The sequence below is a fragment of the Condylura cristata genome, unplaced genomic scaffold (genome assembly GCF_000260355.1).
Source record: "Condylura cristata isolate star-nosed mole 26May11 unplaced genomic scaffold, ConCri1.0 scaffold00012, whole genome shotgun sequence".
Taxonomy (NCBI): Eukaryota; Metazoa; Chordata; class Mammalia; order Eulipotyphla; family Talpidae; genus Condylura; species Condylura cristata.
Window position 1 is genome coordinate 32,255,361 of NW_004567113.1, and position 18,732 is coordinate 32,274,092.

The 18,732-nt window shown below is 38.5% G+C and overlaps 1 protein-coding gene across 4 annotated transcripts in view; it reads right to left on the minus strand.

Moving 5' to 3' along the window:
- DCUN1D4 (DCN1, defective in cullin neddylation 1, domain containing 4) overlaps positions 1 to 18,732 on the minus strand; it is a 60,403-nt gene that overhangs the window by 24,041 nt on the left and 17,630 nt on the right. For all 4 annotated transcript variants that reach the window (XM_012724257.1, XM_012724256.1, XM_012724259.1 and 1 more), the window contains exons 2-6: positions 16,805 to 16,875; positions 16,592 to 16,631; positions 13,666 to 13,780; positions 10,857 to 10,948; positions 3,982 to 4,052 (exon numbers count right to left, since the gene is read on the minus strand). In XM_012724257.1, coding sequence (XP_012579711.1) covers positions 3,982 to 4,052; positions 10,857 to 10,948; positions 13,666 to 13,780; positions 16,592 to 16,631; positions 16,805 to 16,875 — 389 coding nt within the window. The remainder of the gene's footprint in view (positions 1 to 3,981; positions 4,053 to 10,856; positions 10,949 to 13,665; positions 13,781 to 16,591; positions 16,632 to 16,804; positions 16,876 to 18,732) is intronic.

An 18,732-nucleotide genomic window follows, 5' to 3' on the forward strand; every position in this document is an offset into this window, starting at 1 on the left:
CAAGATCTGGAGAAACAGGGACTCCTGATAAATGATAGCAGAAGTGTAAAGCAGTGAGCCTCTCCAGAGGGCAATTCTGCAGAAGGCTACCAAAACTGAAACCCATTATTAACTCAGCATCTCCACCTAAGTTATCTTATCGCTGTATCTGCACATGTACACAAAGATGGATGTTCAGCAACATTTACTGCTCTACAAATTTATGTGGCAGTAAAGAACCAAACAACAAAACATATATTCATAACGAACTAATCTAATACACTTCCCTGCTGAATACAATTACAAAGGAATACACTACGCCACCAATGAGACAAAGGCAGAAGTGCCGTCAGTACAAACAATCAGAGTTTCCAAGATTCATTAAGTGAAAAAAGGGAAGGTACAGATCAGAATGTTAAAAAGTGAAAAGGTGGGTGATGGGACACACACTGATGGTGCGACAAATACACTGTGAACTACATGACACTAGGGGAAAATTTAGAGTTGCCAACATTTCACTTAAAAGCACTGTGCCTGAAATGGGCTAGGATATATGCTCAGCCCAGTCACTTGGGGGCGGAGGGGCCCCTCAGCATCACACTTGATTTTAGTGAGTTTTCTGAAACGCTGCAGGTTTCAAGAACTGTGACAACTTAGCTGCTGTAGAGAAAAGATGGGAGAGCTAGATACTGATGGTGTGTTACTAATACCCAAAGGTGTAAAGATAAAAAGACATCCCAACGGTGCATCTAGTTTTGAGCCCTGTCAAAGGCTCTGCAAAAGGACAGAGCTCAGGCTAAGCATTGCTGGGAAGGGGACAACACCTTCGCATTTCATCTACCTCAAAGCCCTAAGGTGAGGAGCAACTGACATGTCAGTCCTTGACAGTCATCCAAAACCAGGAACATGCAGGTATTACATGGACATTATGTAAAAACTGAATGGGTGCTGAATGGCTGTCTCCATTTGCTGTAACAAACAAACCAAAAAGCAATGGGAAAAAATTTACATTCTGTAATATAGTTAACTGGGGAGCAGTATACTCCAAGTTTAGGAGTTAGTTTGATTTTTTTTTTTTTTTAACACAAGCATCTAAGGCTTTATTTCAACTATGAGAAGAACTGCCCAAGTTATTAAGCCACCATCCATGTGCCCAACTGGGTAAGATGGTAGTGGTGGTGGAAGGATAGTGTAACATAAAATAATGAGACCAGCAGCCAAATAGAACTGATGTCAGCAAGTTAAGTATCTGACAGACAGTGACATTAAGAATTCCATAAAGTGGAATTTAGTAGGTTCAGAAAATGTCCTTTTTATATGTTTGCGAATCAGATCATGGACTAAAAAAGAAATATCCTATTTTATCTAATTTATTATCCAAAATTAATGAAGTTTTCTCCTCAGGCTGGCTTTATGGCTTTCCACTTTAGAAATTTGTTGCAGTGAGAAACCACTAAATCTCTAGGTTCTTCATCAACTCATCAGTTCATACCAATTTTTTAAGTACTTAGGTTTTTTAGATTTAAAAAAATCCAGATTACTAGAACTGATTAGCAAACCAGTGTTTCAACTTATGTACATCATCACATTCTAGGATTAAAAAATGGTGACATGGCCCTCCCTGGTGGCGCAGCGGGTTAAAGCACAGCACTGAGAATCTAGAGCCGCTTCCGCATGAGTTCGATTCCCGCCTGCCCCGGAGGTGACCACATGGCGTGGCAGACCTCTCCTGACCCGCCCGCTGCTCCCCTCAGCAGTGTACTTCGTCGATCTGCCTGTTCTGCTTCCCGCTCTGTCTCTGGTGAATCCTCTCACCCTCCGCATCTCTGGCCTGTACCCCAGTTCTGTATGAATAAATAAATAAATCTTTAAAAAAAAAAATGGTGACATAGGCTACTCAGAAGAATTTCTCAAAAAAAGAAGGGGTTACTTATTCCTCAACTGTTCACAAACTAGTGAACTTTCCCCTTCTCCATCAGCTTTTCTTGGAATTCTGACTTGCATATGTCAGTTTGCCTAGGTGAACTAATGCACATTCTCAAATTCAAACTTGATCTTTTTAGACTATAGTATACTCAATCCTCTATCACAGAAATTAAATATTCCACACATACACATAAGATAAAAAAATGGTGAGGGTACAGGAATACACTCACGTATGCATGAAATATGATCAAACAGCCAAGGCAGATACTCTCAGACTTTCCCTTATGATACTGATAAGGAAGCAAACTACTTAAATAAGCAGCTCTGCTGTTACCTTAGTAAGTGAAACATGACTTAAATCTTACAAGCCTACTTAGATTTCATAATTTACAGATACCAGGTGAGGTATAAGGGGTTTACCTACTTTAACGCCCTTACTCATCAATGCAGGCCAGGCTTTAAAAAACTATTTCACCACTTGTTTTTCAAATGTTAACGTTCCTGAAACTAGGATGTATCCATATTGAAGGCACACTGGTTTATTTAGCAATATTTTTCTTTCTTACTGATTGTATGAAATAATACAAATTCTAGTAGTAGCATCTTGGAATTGAAGTACAGCAATAAATACTTGGCATAACATTATGAAATTCAGTCTTTTATTCTTCAATGTGATTCAACATTTCCAGGCTACTGCTATTCCTACAGAAATAGAGAACTAAAGGACTCATATCACCAAAAGCATAAAGGTAGTAACAGCAGCTTCTTTTATTGTGTACTGGTGTTTGGGGGTGAGGGACTATGAGGAGCCAAGCCTCCCTTTATATTCAGTCGGAATCAATACCTGCCATCCTGACGGGCCTTTGTCCTCTGGGGATAAATGTTTCCCACCCCCACTTAGACCTGCAGCCTGAACACTGTCTTCCAATCTCCACCGCTGGGAAATCCCTAGGTTCACTTTCATGCCGTCGCCACCACTACGCTCCAAAAACACTCTCTCAACCTTGGCCCACCTCCCATGGGAAGAATTCCCTTCTAAAAGTCAGGGGCATGTTCTTTTCTAAGCCTATGAATAGTCTGCGGGCTGGATTAGGCATAATACTATTGACCCAGGTGTCCCAAGATTGAATAGTTTATAGACACCAAATTGGATCACATTAAAATAAAATAAAGCAAGACAAAGACCCATGTAGTAAATCAAAGACATTCCATTCCAAGGCTTTTTAGAAGATTTGAAAGTTTTACTGAGGGTAAAAAATAATGGCAAAAAAAGGTTTTAAGAAGGAAGAGTGACGTCTCAATTACTTTTTTTCTTTGAGCATGACATATGCATAGAATTCAATTTTCTTGCCACCTGGCTCTTCCAAACCATAAATTTATTTGGTCTTACATATATCTGTGAACTGAAAGGCTTACACATCCACCTGCATGGTCAATGAGCCAGGGCTACTATTTTTTTATTTTCACCTAAGAGCAAAGTGGAGAAACAGGAAAAAATACTCAACAGTAACAGGATATGAGCTACATAAAAATAATTAAGCATAAAAAATAACTTCAAATTAAAATTTTAAAAGTAAATACTTTTAAAAGGACTTGTACACTTAAAAGAAATCACTTTCTGAGTGACATTCACTTGGAAATAAGAATTGTGAAATATTCCTGATAATTACAACCTACTTAATTTAGTTATTCTAAGTCCCAGACAAGCTCTACATTGAACACGATGGGGACAAAGATTCACCATGCAGTGACACAGTGCCCCACCACATCTGCCACTGTAGATGCACAAGTCCATGCTTTTTAAACATGTAGTTTAATTATTTATCACAGTACCAAGCCTTCAGGTTACAAGAAATATAATAAGCGAAAAAAAGCTATAGTGACACCATACCAATTATGGCAAAAATTTCTGCTTACGACTCAAATTAGAACTGGAAGTTATTTCTTAGATTGCCTCATGAGGAGAAAAAAAAAACCAACACTATTACTGCTTTATTATGATTTATTTGTCAAGAGACAAAAAAATTAAGAAAAGTAATCAACTGATATGACTCAACTTAGTAAGTTAAGACTTACATTTTCTGGTTCAACCCCAATGTCTTCACAAAATTTCTCCATGCCTTCAGGACCTACAACATCATCAGTACCTGTGATGAAATGCAATCTTATATAAATTAAATCTAGCCGTGCACAATATTACTATTGCAGTAGTAGGGCAATGTCAAAAATATGTACTATTAAAAGTAAACTAAAGTCAAGTTAACACTTATAGGCCGTAATTCCTTACGAAGAAAGAAATCATCCGTTTAAAGTAAAAAATATCCTGCAATTTCCATGGAGTAAAGATATAAATCTTTCCTGTGCAACCTCTAAAGTCAATTTATCACCATGTCTTTCAACTTGTGGACACTGGTACATATATTCTAAGTTTAAAGACAAGGCTGCCTGCCGGAGCTCCATTCCTACTCTTGAGCTTAAACATCTTTTCCCATTTTGCTATAAACTTAATATGAAAATCTAATTTTTGGAAATGTAGAAAAGAACGATACAATATTCTTCATAAAATTAAATAGGAAACTATATAACTGTTTCTTTTATACAAAAAAAAAAAATCAAGTAGTCTCTTTATTCTTTATAAGGCAATTAAGACTCTTCCCATTCAAGCTGTAGCTTCTCCTTCCTGAAAGAACTGTCCACAGGTTCCATCTCTAAGTTATTTCTCATTCATTCTTCAACTATTACAGGTTGGCTTCTTGTTCAGGTTCTTCTTGTCAAGGTAATTAATAAGCCCCTAATTGCCAAGTCTAATAGACATAGTCTTCATTTTATTTGAACTCTCTATGCTTTCTGAAAATAAGCAGTTCTTTTTTGACAAAATTTCTCCTCCCACAGCTTATCAAAGTACCACTTCTGGCTTTCCTTCTAACCTCTAGTGTTCTGGCTTCTTTATGAGTTCCTTTGTTTCTCCACACTTTAATTTGATGTGCTTCTAAATCCATTCTGTGCACTCTCCCTAGGGAATTTCAAATAGAATCACAGTTCCAGGCACTAGTATCCCGTCTCACTCTGGCCCACACTTAACCCTTACTTTTGGCCTGTCTATCACACCAACACCTGGCTGCCACCACCACCTATATAACTGGCACAATTAAAATGATATTCTGCTCCAAACCTACTCCTGCAGCAACCCCATTACCAATCACCACCCTCACTGAGTCTACTGTCTCTCCATGTGAGATGCCTTCATCTTCCTGAATTCCATCTCAGCTGGAGGAACCACCAGAAACAGAAGTCTGAGTAAGAGTCATCCTGAGTTCTTTCTCCCAAACTTTCCACATCCAGTCAACAATCAAGTGTTCTGCAATTTTACTTCCCCGTGCACCAGAACTACAGTGGCCTGCTCAGGCTTTAGCCTCTCTCTCACATCACCACAGCAGTCCCTCATCACTCCCTGTTTCTCCTCTGACGCACATGCCACTCAGTGACCTAAGCAATCTCAAACACAAACCCCAAACTGCTTTAAAATTTTTCAATGGTTCCCCACTGTCTCAAGCCCAAAGTCTTTGAAATATTAAAAAGATTCCCTATAAGCTAGTGCACCTTAATGCCCTCCTTCCTCTTCAGCCTCCTATCTTTCCACCTTCAAATCAGATTTCTTGGAAAGAAAGATATCAACAAATATTGTCAAATGAATGAAACCAAGATCCAGACACACTTCCTACCTGTGGTCTATGCTGCCCACTCTGACACCAACCCAACATCACCTTCCTCTTTGAGGCCTCAGTCCTTCTCCCTCTTCACTTTACCTGGCTAACTGGCTCAATCGTTAGGACTGAAACCAGACAGACAGTCCTCCTAATCTCTCTAGTCCTACCTAGAGGCCAGGCCATGTCAGCAATGTGTTACCCACTGAGCACAGCTATATTAACCCCACTCATCTGTCTTTTGCTCCATGTTCTTCAAATAAGACCTATTCTAGTGTTCTTATAACCCGAACAAACCACCTGACATGGAATACTTGCTCCATAAACTTCAATGAATGTTATGAATGAATGCCAGAATATAGGAATCTTTCCACAGTTTCTCGATCTAACAATTCATCAAGTCCAGCAGAATTAGCCATCTTAACATGCCTCAGTTTCAGATAACATCTACTGGCCACATATTGGAGCTAAGTCCTGGGCTACTTGCTAAATGTGAATAAAACATGCTGCCTGCTCTTTGGGAAGGAAAAACAAACACAAAGTACTTTTAATACAAAGTAATAACTAGACCACAATAAAAGTATAAGGTGATTGTTCTCAACAAAGAATGAATATTAAAATCACCTGTAGCACTTACTGGCAAGTTTTAGGTTACTTGTCTACTTCAGATCCTAGGCACCCCTAAAGTCACAACTCAGGACCTTCCACATAAAACAGGTGAGAGCAAATACTTTTTCTATGTGCTGTTATTTTCTTTTAATCACAAATGTACTATTCTGTTGCAAAAGGTTTTGTTTCATATGTTCAATTTTGTTACCTTTTCTGAAGTTTTCTTGATTCATTTCTATCTTTTTCAATGTATTCCTACTTATCTTGATTATTAGAAGAAAATCATTTATTTAAACATTATCTTGTTATTTTTTTCTGTATTATACATACACATGTCCCAAAATGTTTATTTAAAAGTGAAAGTTTAAAAAAAATTAAGTAAAAACTTAAAAAGGATCCCCTCAAACCTCTCTATCCCCCAAAGACAACCTTTTGAGTTTCTGTAGTCACCCTTCCCTAAAATAAGCCATTTATAAACCTGCGGCATTTATAAACCTGCGGGTGTATGGAAGGCATACATACTGAGTGTGTATAAGTTTACCCAGGTAATTCTCTTGGACTTCCCGGTACACACTAATCATCTGCCTCCCCTTTGCGAATATTTATGCTCATTCTTTCTTTTGTCTAATAGCAATGGCTAATAACGCCTCAAAACAGCAGCAAATAAAAATAATGAGACAGGCATCCCAGTCTCATTCAAACGGAGAAACACTGAGCACACACTCAGCTGCGGAGCTGCAATACATCCACAAGCAAAATACTCAAAAACAGAAGGTTAGAATGAGTTGGAATAAAAAAAGAAAGTCTGCTTTCTCCCTTTCCTAATCATTTAAGCATGTATCCTTCCAGACCTTTCTGCCAGTTATTTACATATGTGCAAATATACAATGAAACGCAGTTTTAAATTTTTTTATTCATACACATGAGTTCATGCCATCCCTATAAATTCTACATCTTTTTTCACTGAATGTGTAAGATAATCTTCCTATGAAAGAGCCATACAATTACTTTATTTTTGTTAGTTAATACATTTTATATTGGTCCACAGAACATTGGGCATGTGCAGGTCTCTGTATGTTCATAGCTCTTTTCATCATTCCACTACTGTAAAGTACCTAGGCTGAGATAAAAGAAAAATTACTATCTAAGGCCAGCACAAAGCAGGTTAAAAGGAGGGTTCGATGAAGATAGGTTTGTTTTTTTTTTTTTAGCTATACCTAAATGCTAGCTCTCAGATGCGATGGTCACAAGGTGCTAGCGGTACATCTACAGAAAAGGAATTGTGTATAATAACTTACAATACTAGAATTAGATTAAATAATACATGGCTATAAACAGAAAAAATAAAGTATATCCAGATACTTTTAAATTCCTATTTCCTGCAGTTATCCAGAAAAACTTTTAGATACTTATAAAAATTAATTGACTTCCATCAACTAATCTTAGTCTGTCTTGAGCATATTGCTGTCATTTTTCATAATGTGTAATTTACAGACACATTTCAATAAAAAGATGTGATCACTGTTAGATGCACCTTAAACTATGCTCATTTAAAATGTTTGTTTTTACTGTACTGGCCTTGACTTTCACATAAAATTCTGCCACTACCTTTATTTCTATTATGTATTTGTGCACTTTGTCTTTAACATGCTTTCATTATTAAAATAAACAAAGCTAAACTCGGTGTTGGTTATTTGGCTCCAGGCTAGAGTCATTTCACCAAATGAATAGAGGAGTGAAGGTAAAAAAAAAAAATACTGATCTTTCCTGCAGGCTCTAACCCCTGGTAAAGTTTCAGCAATTACACCAAACTGCACTGTGGTAAACACAGCCACGCTGTGTCCTCTCGTGGTTGTTACTATCGCTGGTCACTGAGTACAGTGACAGACCACCTGGTCACTGAGTACCTGGCTCCTGGTCCCTAATCTCCTTCTGGGAAATGGAAAAAAAACAATTCTGCTACAGAACTGAATCCAAAAAGGAGACGAAGAGTCTACAGTCAGGACTTGTAGAGCTTTTTTGACCTAGATAGGAGATCTTTAGTGTAACTCTGAAGTCAATGCTGGCACCTGTATATGTGGCTTAGTCCACTAATGTTAGACATTAGTTCAGAAAGCAGGAGCTATTTAGATAAAATATTTATGTAAAACTGATTATTTTCATTCTATTGAAAAGATGTGGGGTCCAGTTTCAAATGGTAACTGGCATAAACAATACTCTCCTGTTCTTCCTAAAGTCTCAAATTATCTAAAGACCTAAAGTATTAAAGTACAGAAAAGAGTAAACCTATAACAACAGAGAAAGGAAGTGTCTCTAGTGGAAAAGGTTTTACTTACTAAATTTCTAAGAATCAGAAATTTGAGTTGACAGTGATTTAAAAGGTGAGAGCAGCATCATGAAATGTGCCCAGATTGGGGTTAACTGGCCAGAGAGAAGCAGGAGGAGGGGCACTCAGGCCAGAGGAGTTATGAAAAACCAGAGTGGGGGGGTGGTGGTGAAGCGTACCCCGAAGACATCCAGGCCCACCCATGTGAACAACCACCCCTGCCAGACCCCTTCAGCCCTTACTCCCCTTCAGGATCAGGGCAGGGAGTCTGCATTATCTTCAACACAGACCAGCTAGCTCTGCTTCTGGCAGCTAAGGCCGGACTGCCTCTCGGCCTGTCCCAGATTAGTCCTCCAGCCCAACTTGTCACTCACTCTGGTCTTCTCACCACAAGTTTTTTTCCTGAATAATACTGACCTACAGTTTTTATTGGTGTGGCTGGGCTAGTAAAAGAGATGGCAAATGTCAGTTGGGACTTTTAATTATTCCCAAGTCAACCCTTTTTCCTTACTGATAAGATTCACAAAAGGAAGGAAAAAAAGTGGGGGAGGAGGGAGGGCTTAAAAAAAAATAGAGCCACACCCACAGAAACTTCTTACAGGAATGAACCACAAGGAAGTACCAGCAGCAATCTTGAGGAACCTAAAGAATGTGGCTTAATCTTTATCCCACATGTCACCTCTGCAACCAGAGAAAAGCACAGAAAGAAAATTATAGCCTACTCTCTTTTTAAGGAAAATAGAACTGTGGCTTGTACTATGGAACAATTTATGTTTGCCTGTTAAGGAAGACAAATCTATAGAGCTGTGCTATGATGGTAGGACTAAGCATGCCTCCCCTGTTTACAGTATCCATTTTATGAAACATTTTCATGACAAGAAAGGTGAACCAAAACAAGAGAAGCAAAGATCTTCATAAATGAGTGACACACAAAGGAGAAAGTCTTCATTCATTCAGCAACCAGAGACAGTACCAGTTACCTCTACTGGGAATACAAGATATCTTTAAGAGATGCATATTCTAATGACATAAGCACGAAAGCAGATAAATTCTAAGACCATATAAATATCTGTATTACTGCCATGTCCTACAAAGAAAAGCCAGCTCAATTTAGGTCAAGTAATGAGAGAGACTTAACTAGAAAGATACTGGGGTGACTAACAGAAGCCCCAGGCCAACAGCAATCAGGATCACATCCTCCCAAGGCCAACACCAGCCTCTATCTAAAAATCCAGTAAACTATATGACTGACCTGGCCTGGGTTTCCTGCCTAGAAAATTCTCTGCGGCCAAAAGTGCACAGGTTTCATCAGAAAGGAGGGAGGGGGAGAACAGCAAGATCAATGCACAGGAAGAATCCTCATTTTGATATCCAGTAAAGGGATATCAATACTAGTTGTAAAAATCGTCCCATGGGAGTACAAAGCGGCGATTGCACTAATTAGGGGGATTAGACGATGTCGGCAGCTTGTCAGACGGAAAAGTGGAGAAAAACATTCCCAAATGGGATAGCAGTGAGTTACGTTATCTGTAGGTAGCAAGGATTGTAAGTATCAGGTGAAGGTGGAATAGATTGTTAGAGAATCTTGCAGATGATTTAATTTTTTTGTCGTCGTTTGTTGTTGTTGTTTAATAAGATAACAGAAGACACAGGGAACCTGGGGGGGAGCAGTGGCTGCTAACAGGAAAATTCATTTTAAAGTTCAAAACAGTCAATTTGGTAAGTATGAGCTGACCAGAAATGAAGTGAAGAGGAAAGGTTCAAGAGCTCTCAGCTCCAGGTCGTCTGAAAAATTGCTTTTGTCTTTTTTATAACACACACAGTCACAACAACAAACCTTGGGTTTATTACATTAACCAACCAATTACAATGCTTGCAAAAATGAGACTGAATATAAGACATTTTAAATAAAACAAACATTTTCTGCCAAATAATCTTTCAAAGAGAGACACTCAATATAGGACATTCTACTGCACCACATAAAGGTTTAAAGCAGCAAGGCTTATTTTAACTTTCATGCGTAAACCAAATAGCCACCCATTACCAGCATTCTAAATAGGTTTCCAAGCAATCCAAAGTATCCTCCCAAGAGCATTTCATCTTTTCAGTTCCCTTCTAGTGTTCTGAATTCTTTGGCTTAGCTGCCAGCTATAAATAGGACATTGGGTGATTTGTTTCAACTATGTTCCCTCCCTCAAACACAGAGGGACACACACACACAGAGTACCTATTTTTTGTTCTTTAATTCCCTCTAGGGTATTCCTTGCTTTTATGAGGGTCAGTGTTAGAAGATATAAAAAATGATTACCTACCTGCATATTCATAGAACCACTCCAAGCACCTCTTACTTGAAAAGGCTTCTTCTTCAGTCTTTATTCTAGTTGAATCATATTTTCTATACATACTAGAAATTGAAAAAAGCAGTTTAAAGTTATTTAAAGATGCTGAGTTATTTTTGAAGAGCAGATTTTTTTTATTTTACCCAAACTAGACATCTATTCAATCACTATCATAAGTATATCTTAAATATTTTACTTCTTGCATTCAGAAGTTTCAGCTTTTAAAACTAGTTTTAAGCACAGTCATACCCAATATAGAATTAAGTGGTAAGCATTTAATACAGCCTTTTCTCTGATTGGCAAATAGTGGTAAGAACAGAACAGATATTGATAGACTCTCTTCTATTTCAGTATCCAGCACTAACTACAGAATGACAGTGAGATGCAGCAAGAAATGTTTAAAGTATTTTGCTTAATCAATGACCCTAGAACTTACTCATGCCTCTGTATTAATTCCTCCTGACTTCTTACAAGTCAGCTGGGCAAAGAGCACAGTCTAAGGAAGGACATGTCAATATTAGTCACCTCGAGGAAGCATCAAACAAAATGAAACATCAAATCTGGTCCCAAAGGAGCAAGGTCGACAAGAGAAAACTCCTTGGATTGTTTCCTGGCAAGGGGGCCTTGAAGACCTCGAAGGGAGCAGTACAGAGAAACCCTACAACTCCGTGGAAACACCCAACATAACCAAGAGAACTAACAGGAAACATAGCAAACTCCTTCTGCAATACTGGGACTTCAGCAATAATTCCTTATTTCATGATAACTCAGGGCTGAGGCCCAAGATGTTCCCCATATGGGAAGGAGAGAAGAGCAGTATGCTTAAAACACTGACACTGATAGAAAGTTTACATCAGTTTACCCCTTATTCATATATAAGCTATCATTAAATATATTGTATATATATTTGTATAAATAATTGTTATTTACATTAAAAATATAAAAATCAAGTATAATTCTTTTTTAATGAGTATTTACTCATGACCTAGATTTCACTGTAGATAATCTCTGATTAAAGACTCTGAGTTCAATACCAAAATAAAAATAAAATGGCTATCAGTGTTAAATTACTGAAACTGTAAGCCATGGTTTTATATTTTTCTATAAAAGGTAGCCAGTCACGTTAAGAACAAAGGTGGATACTACCCAAGCATTCACACACCAATGTTCCAATTCCAGATTCAGGTAGGTACTCCTAGCTCAGCTCCAAGTCTGTAACTGAGCAACAACCTGAAGATCTACATAAGACTGTAAGGTTTTACCTGCTTAAAAAAAACCTACCTAAAAAGGAGTACCACTCATCAGATGAAATAATACCATATGGCTAAACCTCGTGAAAGGAGCAAGACACAATAGGGCCATTTTATATGCACTGTCCAGATCAGGCAACTCTAGAGAGGGGAACGGCTTTGCGGCTACCCTGGGGCTGCGGCCAGAAGCAGAAGATGAGTGGGAAGGGGCATTATGGACTGGAGTGATACAAATCTGCTAAAACTGGTTTGTTGCACCATGGCTGCACAACTCTCACAATTTAATTAAAACCACTGAACTGTACACTGAAATTGTACAAATTATAGTATGTAAGTAAAGCTAAAAAAAAAGTTGATGAAACTCATAATGCTGGAGGATCCCCAATTCCTTGGGTGACCCCTAAAATGCTATCAATAAGGGTACGCCTTTCTGCAGCAATCCCACTAACCAGTTTTTAAAATGGCTTTCCCATACTAAATTAGTATCAGACTGTGGTACTACAGATAGTTACAAAATGCTGTGATTATTAGAACTTAATAAAAACATCTAATCACCAAAAGATTGTCAAGTAACCTGAAAGCTTAAAAAAACACAAAAAAAAAATCACTGGTCTATACTGCTGGTGGTTATCTTCTAAACTACCATGATCTCTTTTAGAAAATATTTTTTGCTCATCTGAGACACAGTGACACTATTTTATCTCTCTATCCTTCTGAGTTGCAGAAAAATAAAGTATTTCAGCAAGAAAGAACAGAAAAATCTAACCTAATCTAATCTCTTTGACTTATAGATGTGGAAGTTCAGGCCCATCAGTGAAGTGATCTACAGAGCTTCTGTCTTTAGGAATATGGGAAAAGGCACAATAGATTAAAATGACAATGTTCAGTTCTTTTTCTTTAGAGAGATAAAAATGACATTAAAATCAGGGTGAAACAATAAAGATGTCTAAAATAAACAAGTCTAACAGATCTTTGAGGTCGTCAAAATTAACAGTTCGTTGTCTGAAAGAGAAGGGGTTAAGCCGTCTTGATTTTCAATTTCTAACAAATTGTCACTTCTGAAAATGAACCTCAGCTCAGCTATTGTTCCAGGCAGGTTTAGCCTATTCAGGACAGGCCACTTACTGCAGCTAAGGGCGCAAGTCCTTTAGTTCTTTGCAAAGGCAACTATGGGACTTCTGTGGCAATACTGGGTGAGCAAGACCCTCTCACAGAACAGATACACACCACCTGTGGTCCCCAACAGGCACAGATAACAGGCCCTTGGAAGAACCTACACCCGTTCTGGCAGATCACTATACTAAGTAAGAGGAAGCTTTTTTAAAATAAACCTAAACCTAAAGTAAAATCAAGAAATAATTACACACTGGAAGGTCACCTGGAAGAACCAAAGCAATATTCCAGTTGGCATTTGCACAATCGGAAGAACCACACTAGGTTAGGGAAGATGGTAAGACCCACACTGGGCTAGGGAGGATGGTGCATCTTTGCCATGGGTTCATCAGTTCTGAACTAGCGTCTCTGTGACATACCTGTCATGTCTACTCTTCTTGGCAGATAAATCATCCCCAGAGGCAGGTCTTCTCTTTTTCCTTGGCGGCATCACTTTACTAAAGCAGTCTGAAGAACTGCAGGACCGCAGACTTCCTACAGAAAGAGCACGCCGGGGCCCAGAATTAAGGTATGTAACATGTCATGACTAGGTAATGTAAGGTCCTCACCTCTCAGATACAAACTTTCATGGCTTGTAGCATAAAACGGTCAGTATTATTTGTAAATACTATGAGGTAAAAAGACAGCTTTTAGTTCCTCTTTGAGTAAATGTTATAGTCAAAAATAAACATCACAATGACCACAAATAAGGTTAGTATTTCCCTCCCAAACTACACCAGATATGGAAGTTATTATAACTTAAATTTACTCTCCAAAAATGATATAAATTATCTTTCAGCTTTTCTTTCATATCAATGCTCCTTCAGAAAAACTGTACTGCTATCTCATTTATGACTTCATTAGGCAAGGTCAACTCAAGTCTAAAGTACATATAAGTACCTCAGTCCCCTTCAAGGTGCATTGGGCTTAAATAAAAAACCAGGATTTGGATTTAAGGGCAGAAGACTGACGTGATGTTGACCATAATAATTATTTTAGTTTGTTTCTGCTACTTGAAGAAGATGCTGTCAACGCTCACTTCGGTTTTCAGAAGCATTACCGTGGTAAGACATGAAACTGCAACAAAGAGCAATAATAACTGGGCACTCAATGAGACCTTGCTGTGAGCCAGGCCCTGTTCTAACACTTGGCATGTACTCACTTATTTAACCTCTATACTCTGGTTTCTCTTCAGATCGTATAAATCTTTCGCCTTTTACTTATTTAACCTCATAACAGGCTTACATAAAAAGAAACATCATTACTGCCTATGCAGATGAAAAATGGAGGCAGAGAGAGGTTAGGTAAGTGGAAAAATTGGAATTCAAACCCAGTCTCACTTAAACTGTCTAAAATCATTATAAATTACAAGACAATTAAAGATAATTAAAATACTCCACATCTTGGCACAGATGCTGTTAGATCTACTAAGTCATCTGGTTCCCACAATAACCCTGAATGACAGGAAGGGCAGAGCTAATTATCTCTACCTAATAGGTGGGGAAAACTAGGTCTTAAGCACTTGGGTGACTTCTCAAGGTCTCAGAAGTGTTAAGTGCTACGTTCTGGACCCTACAGCTCTCCTCCTACTGGCCCCTTGACAGAAAGCCTGGGCCTCTCAGTGAGCCACAGGGACAAGAGAGAGCAGAGTGCAGGGGTTTGAGTGATCTTCATTCCATAAATGCATTCTAGCTTTTCATTTTACGATTGTGGCTTGGTCGCTACCCCATTCTGGTTTATCAATTGAAAAATGAGAACTGCGATATCTACCTATCAGGATTTTTTGAAGGAAAAAAAATCTATTCAATCAGTGCTTGGTGCCAAGTACTGTGGGCAGCTGGCACCAAGACTATAAAGCAACACTGTCTGCAAGTCACAGTGGAGGAATACTGGCACTCATCACTCTTCACGATGACCATTGGAGGTAGGCCTTGTCAGCATCCCATTTTTCAAATGAAGAAAGCAAAGCAGAAAGAGTAACCTTAGGCCCTGGAAAGCAGTGCATGAAGTCCTGACCAACTGTATGGGGCCACCTTTCACAAAGAAATGCTGTCAACTCTTTGATGCCCACTGCAGTTCAGGCTCTCACTGGTTTCCTGGTCCTCTCACCCTCATCCCTCAGGAAGGCAGAAGCAAACTAATAGCCCAGCAAAGTTACAGACTACGCTGCACAGCTCTGCAGGAGGAACCTTAGAACCATGACAATGAAGAGTCCCAGGCTACACAAAAAGCAATCTTTTTAGTGTTCAGGATAACAAGCTTACTTGAAAGAAAATCTGCTAACGTGAACTAAATCAACAAAATACAGGGAGGTCACACAACTCCAGACTGTTTGCCCTGAACCTGCTCCCTCTCACCTCAGGGATCCTACTTGGATCCCTGAGGAACAACTCAGTGTTCAGGGCACTTACAAAGGTGTTGGGTTTGCAGGGCCCTGGCTGGTTCACCTGTGTATATATAGCAGCTAACAGTGCCTTCATGCAATAATAAATGCACACATTAAGGAGATGCACAATTTGGAAATTGTGGTAAATTTCCAAACCAAAATTAATATTTTTAATAAAATTTAATAACATATAAACTTAATACTTTCTAAATATATTTCCAAAATATTAATGTCTATAATTTCTACTGGAAGCTTTAGAACCACTGATCAAATCCAAGTTTCTAAACTTTATGACTAGTGACTCTCAAAGTATGATCTCCAGACGCCAGACACGGAACATCAGCACCCACTGGGAACCTGTTAGGAATGCAAACTCTAGGACCCCTCCCCAAGCCTACAGAATCAGAAACAACATTAACAGAGCCTAGCTATCTATGTAACAAGTCCTCCCCAAGTGACAACTGCTAGCCAGATTTTGATTATTCCTTTACAATAATCAATTTTCCCAAACACACACACACACACATACCCTTCGCTACGTAGCAAATCATTTTTCATATTAATTCGACAGTTATTTATGAAATACCTTTCAAACTGCATTTTTATAGTACAGTTTTAATAAAAATTAAAATACTTCAGTAGCAAAACAGTATCTTGAAACCACAATAGAGAATCCCTAGCCCCTTTAAAGGGATTAAAGTATGCTGTCACCACCCAGCATGCCTAGAAGAGATGTCTTACTAGGCAGAAGATGTAACAAGGCTGCCTTCACTATAACCTGAAAAACACTTTCAATGGAGTCACTGCTGATTAGTGGAGTGTATTACAGCAATATACAGCATGCTCAGCTAGTACTTCTCCTTCAAAACTTTAAATGAGAAATTTTATCTAAAGTTAAATAGTAGTAACATCATAGATACCTGTTTGGTGATCGTCTTGGCCAACGTCTTCTGTTAAATTCTGAAAAAAATATGCCCATTGTCACTAAAAAAATCACATATGCAGCAAGTTTTAAAATTTAGTACTTTATAAACAGTTGATAACTCAGTATCTGTCATCTAAATTTTTATCAAATACACTTCAAACAACTACTTTAAACAGTTGATAGTTTTGTTTTTAAAGGATTGACTTACTAGTTTATTAAGGGTGTGGTAGATCTTATGAATATTTGCCAGTGTTGAGAGATGAGAGTTCAGCTGAAAGTCTTTAAAAGAAGAAGGGGGAAATTTCAGTATCAATTATTTCCCACATTGCAAAAAGCTCAGAAGTAAAGATAAATGTTTTGATACAACTAAATACTATCTCCATCGATTTGATACTTAGTCAATAAAATACAAGCAACCACTAATCTATCGTCTAGAAATAATGTCTGATAATAAAGTTAAATTCCCAACAAAATGGTAAAGCACATTTATGAAAGCTTGAAGTCTAAGGTAAAACAAAACTACTTCAGTAGATGTAAAAACCTACCAGCAATGGATCTTAAACACACACACACACATACACACACACAATAATGTTAGCAAACTAGCAAAGACAGATCTCAAATGAAATGTTCACTTTCTCTTTCTCTTCCCCAAAATTACTATTAAGGAGATCAAGCCCTGGGAAGAAAATGATAGGAAAGCACCTCAACAATTCAGCATTTCTCACAATGTATTTTCTTGTCTCTTATACAAGAGGGAAAACAGAGTCTAAGGGCCCCCCCCCTGCCCCCGACAGACAAATCAAAGAACTGCCCTGGCAAGCTCCAGGTCTGGGGGCCAGAGCCCTAGAAGGACTCTACAGTTACTTGCACAGCAATATTAACATGGGCCACAGAAGCAGAGATCACACTTGTAAAGAAACATGTCCAAATCTAAGAATGCATGGGTATCAGTTATTCTAATAAATTTAGAATTGCACACTAAATCATACACAAAAAACTAATCAAGCTGTTCAGATTAGAATCTTGTACAATAAAACACTTTATGTAAACCTGTTAAAAAAGTCTTTAATCTCTAATTTCAAATGTCTAATAAAGTTCAATTTACTTGTATACATATTAGGCTATATAAATATGAGCTAAAAGTTTAAGTAATTTCATATACGAATAAACATTAATGGAAGTATTTTCCTAACACATCGGATTTACATCAGTTCCTATTTTTACTATCATAACAGTTAGAAAAGGTGAGTCTAAAAGTAACCTTGAAAAGATAAAGTAACTCTCCCAGTTATACCATTCTGACAAAAAAAGAAAAAAAATCCCCCTCCACTGCAACACTTGACTGGGGCCCAGGATGAGCCAGATGGAAGAAGAGAACCAAAGAGTAGGCGCTATAATATAAGTTGCCTGTGCTGGGGCCGCCTCTCAGGGCTGCTACTCCGAATCTGGAAAGCACGCTGACTTCCCTGCCAGTTTTCAGAAAGCTTTACTTTCTTTTCTAAACCAAGCCAAGGGCTCAGTTCTGGGCTGGCTGCAGGGCAGAGGGCCTGCAGGTAGCAGAGTCACAGACAGTCAGCATCACTGACAGGAGCAGCAGGGCCTGCCATGTACCTGGCGCGTGAACCCGGCGGCAGCCAATGACAGTATGCCACAGCGACAACCATAGAGGAGGTCTGAGGAACCAGGGGTTTTGGCTCAGACAACCGGAGCAGGGTCTCAGGCTCTCAATTTAGACAAGCGTTAATTTTTCGATATCAAGGTGGCTTAGTCCTATACTTTACTTAAAGTAAGTGATGACATGATGTGGCACAGAATATTGGTTGTGCATCTTAACTAGCACAACTACACAGAAAAGGTTTAGAAAATGTTGGGGGAGAGGGGGCGTTAAAGTATGTATGGGTGTTTACTTATGTTTCCATTCAATAAACATAATTGGGGTCTCTAAAGCCAGACACAACAGGCTGATCTGAAAGAGGTTTTAGGGAGCTTAAACATATGCCAACTCCTTTACAAACTCCCCCACCAAGTCATAACCCTGTTTTGTACTCCAGTTGAAAACAGGAAGATAAATGATACATTCCATTGTCATCTGTAAATATAAATTAAACTCCCTTTAAGAAAACTTAAAGGGAC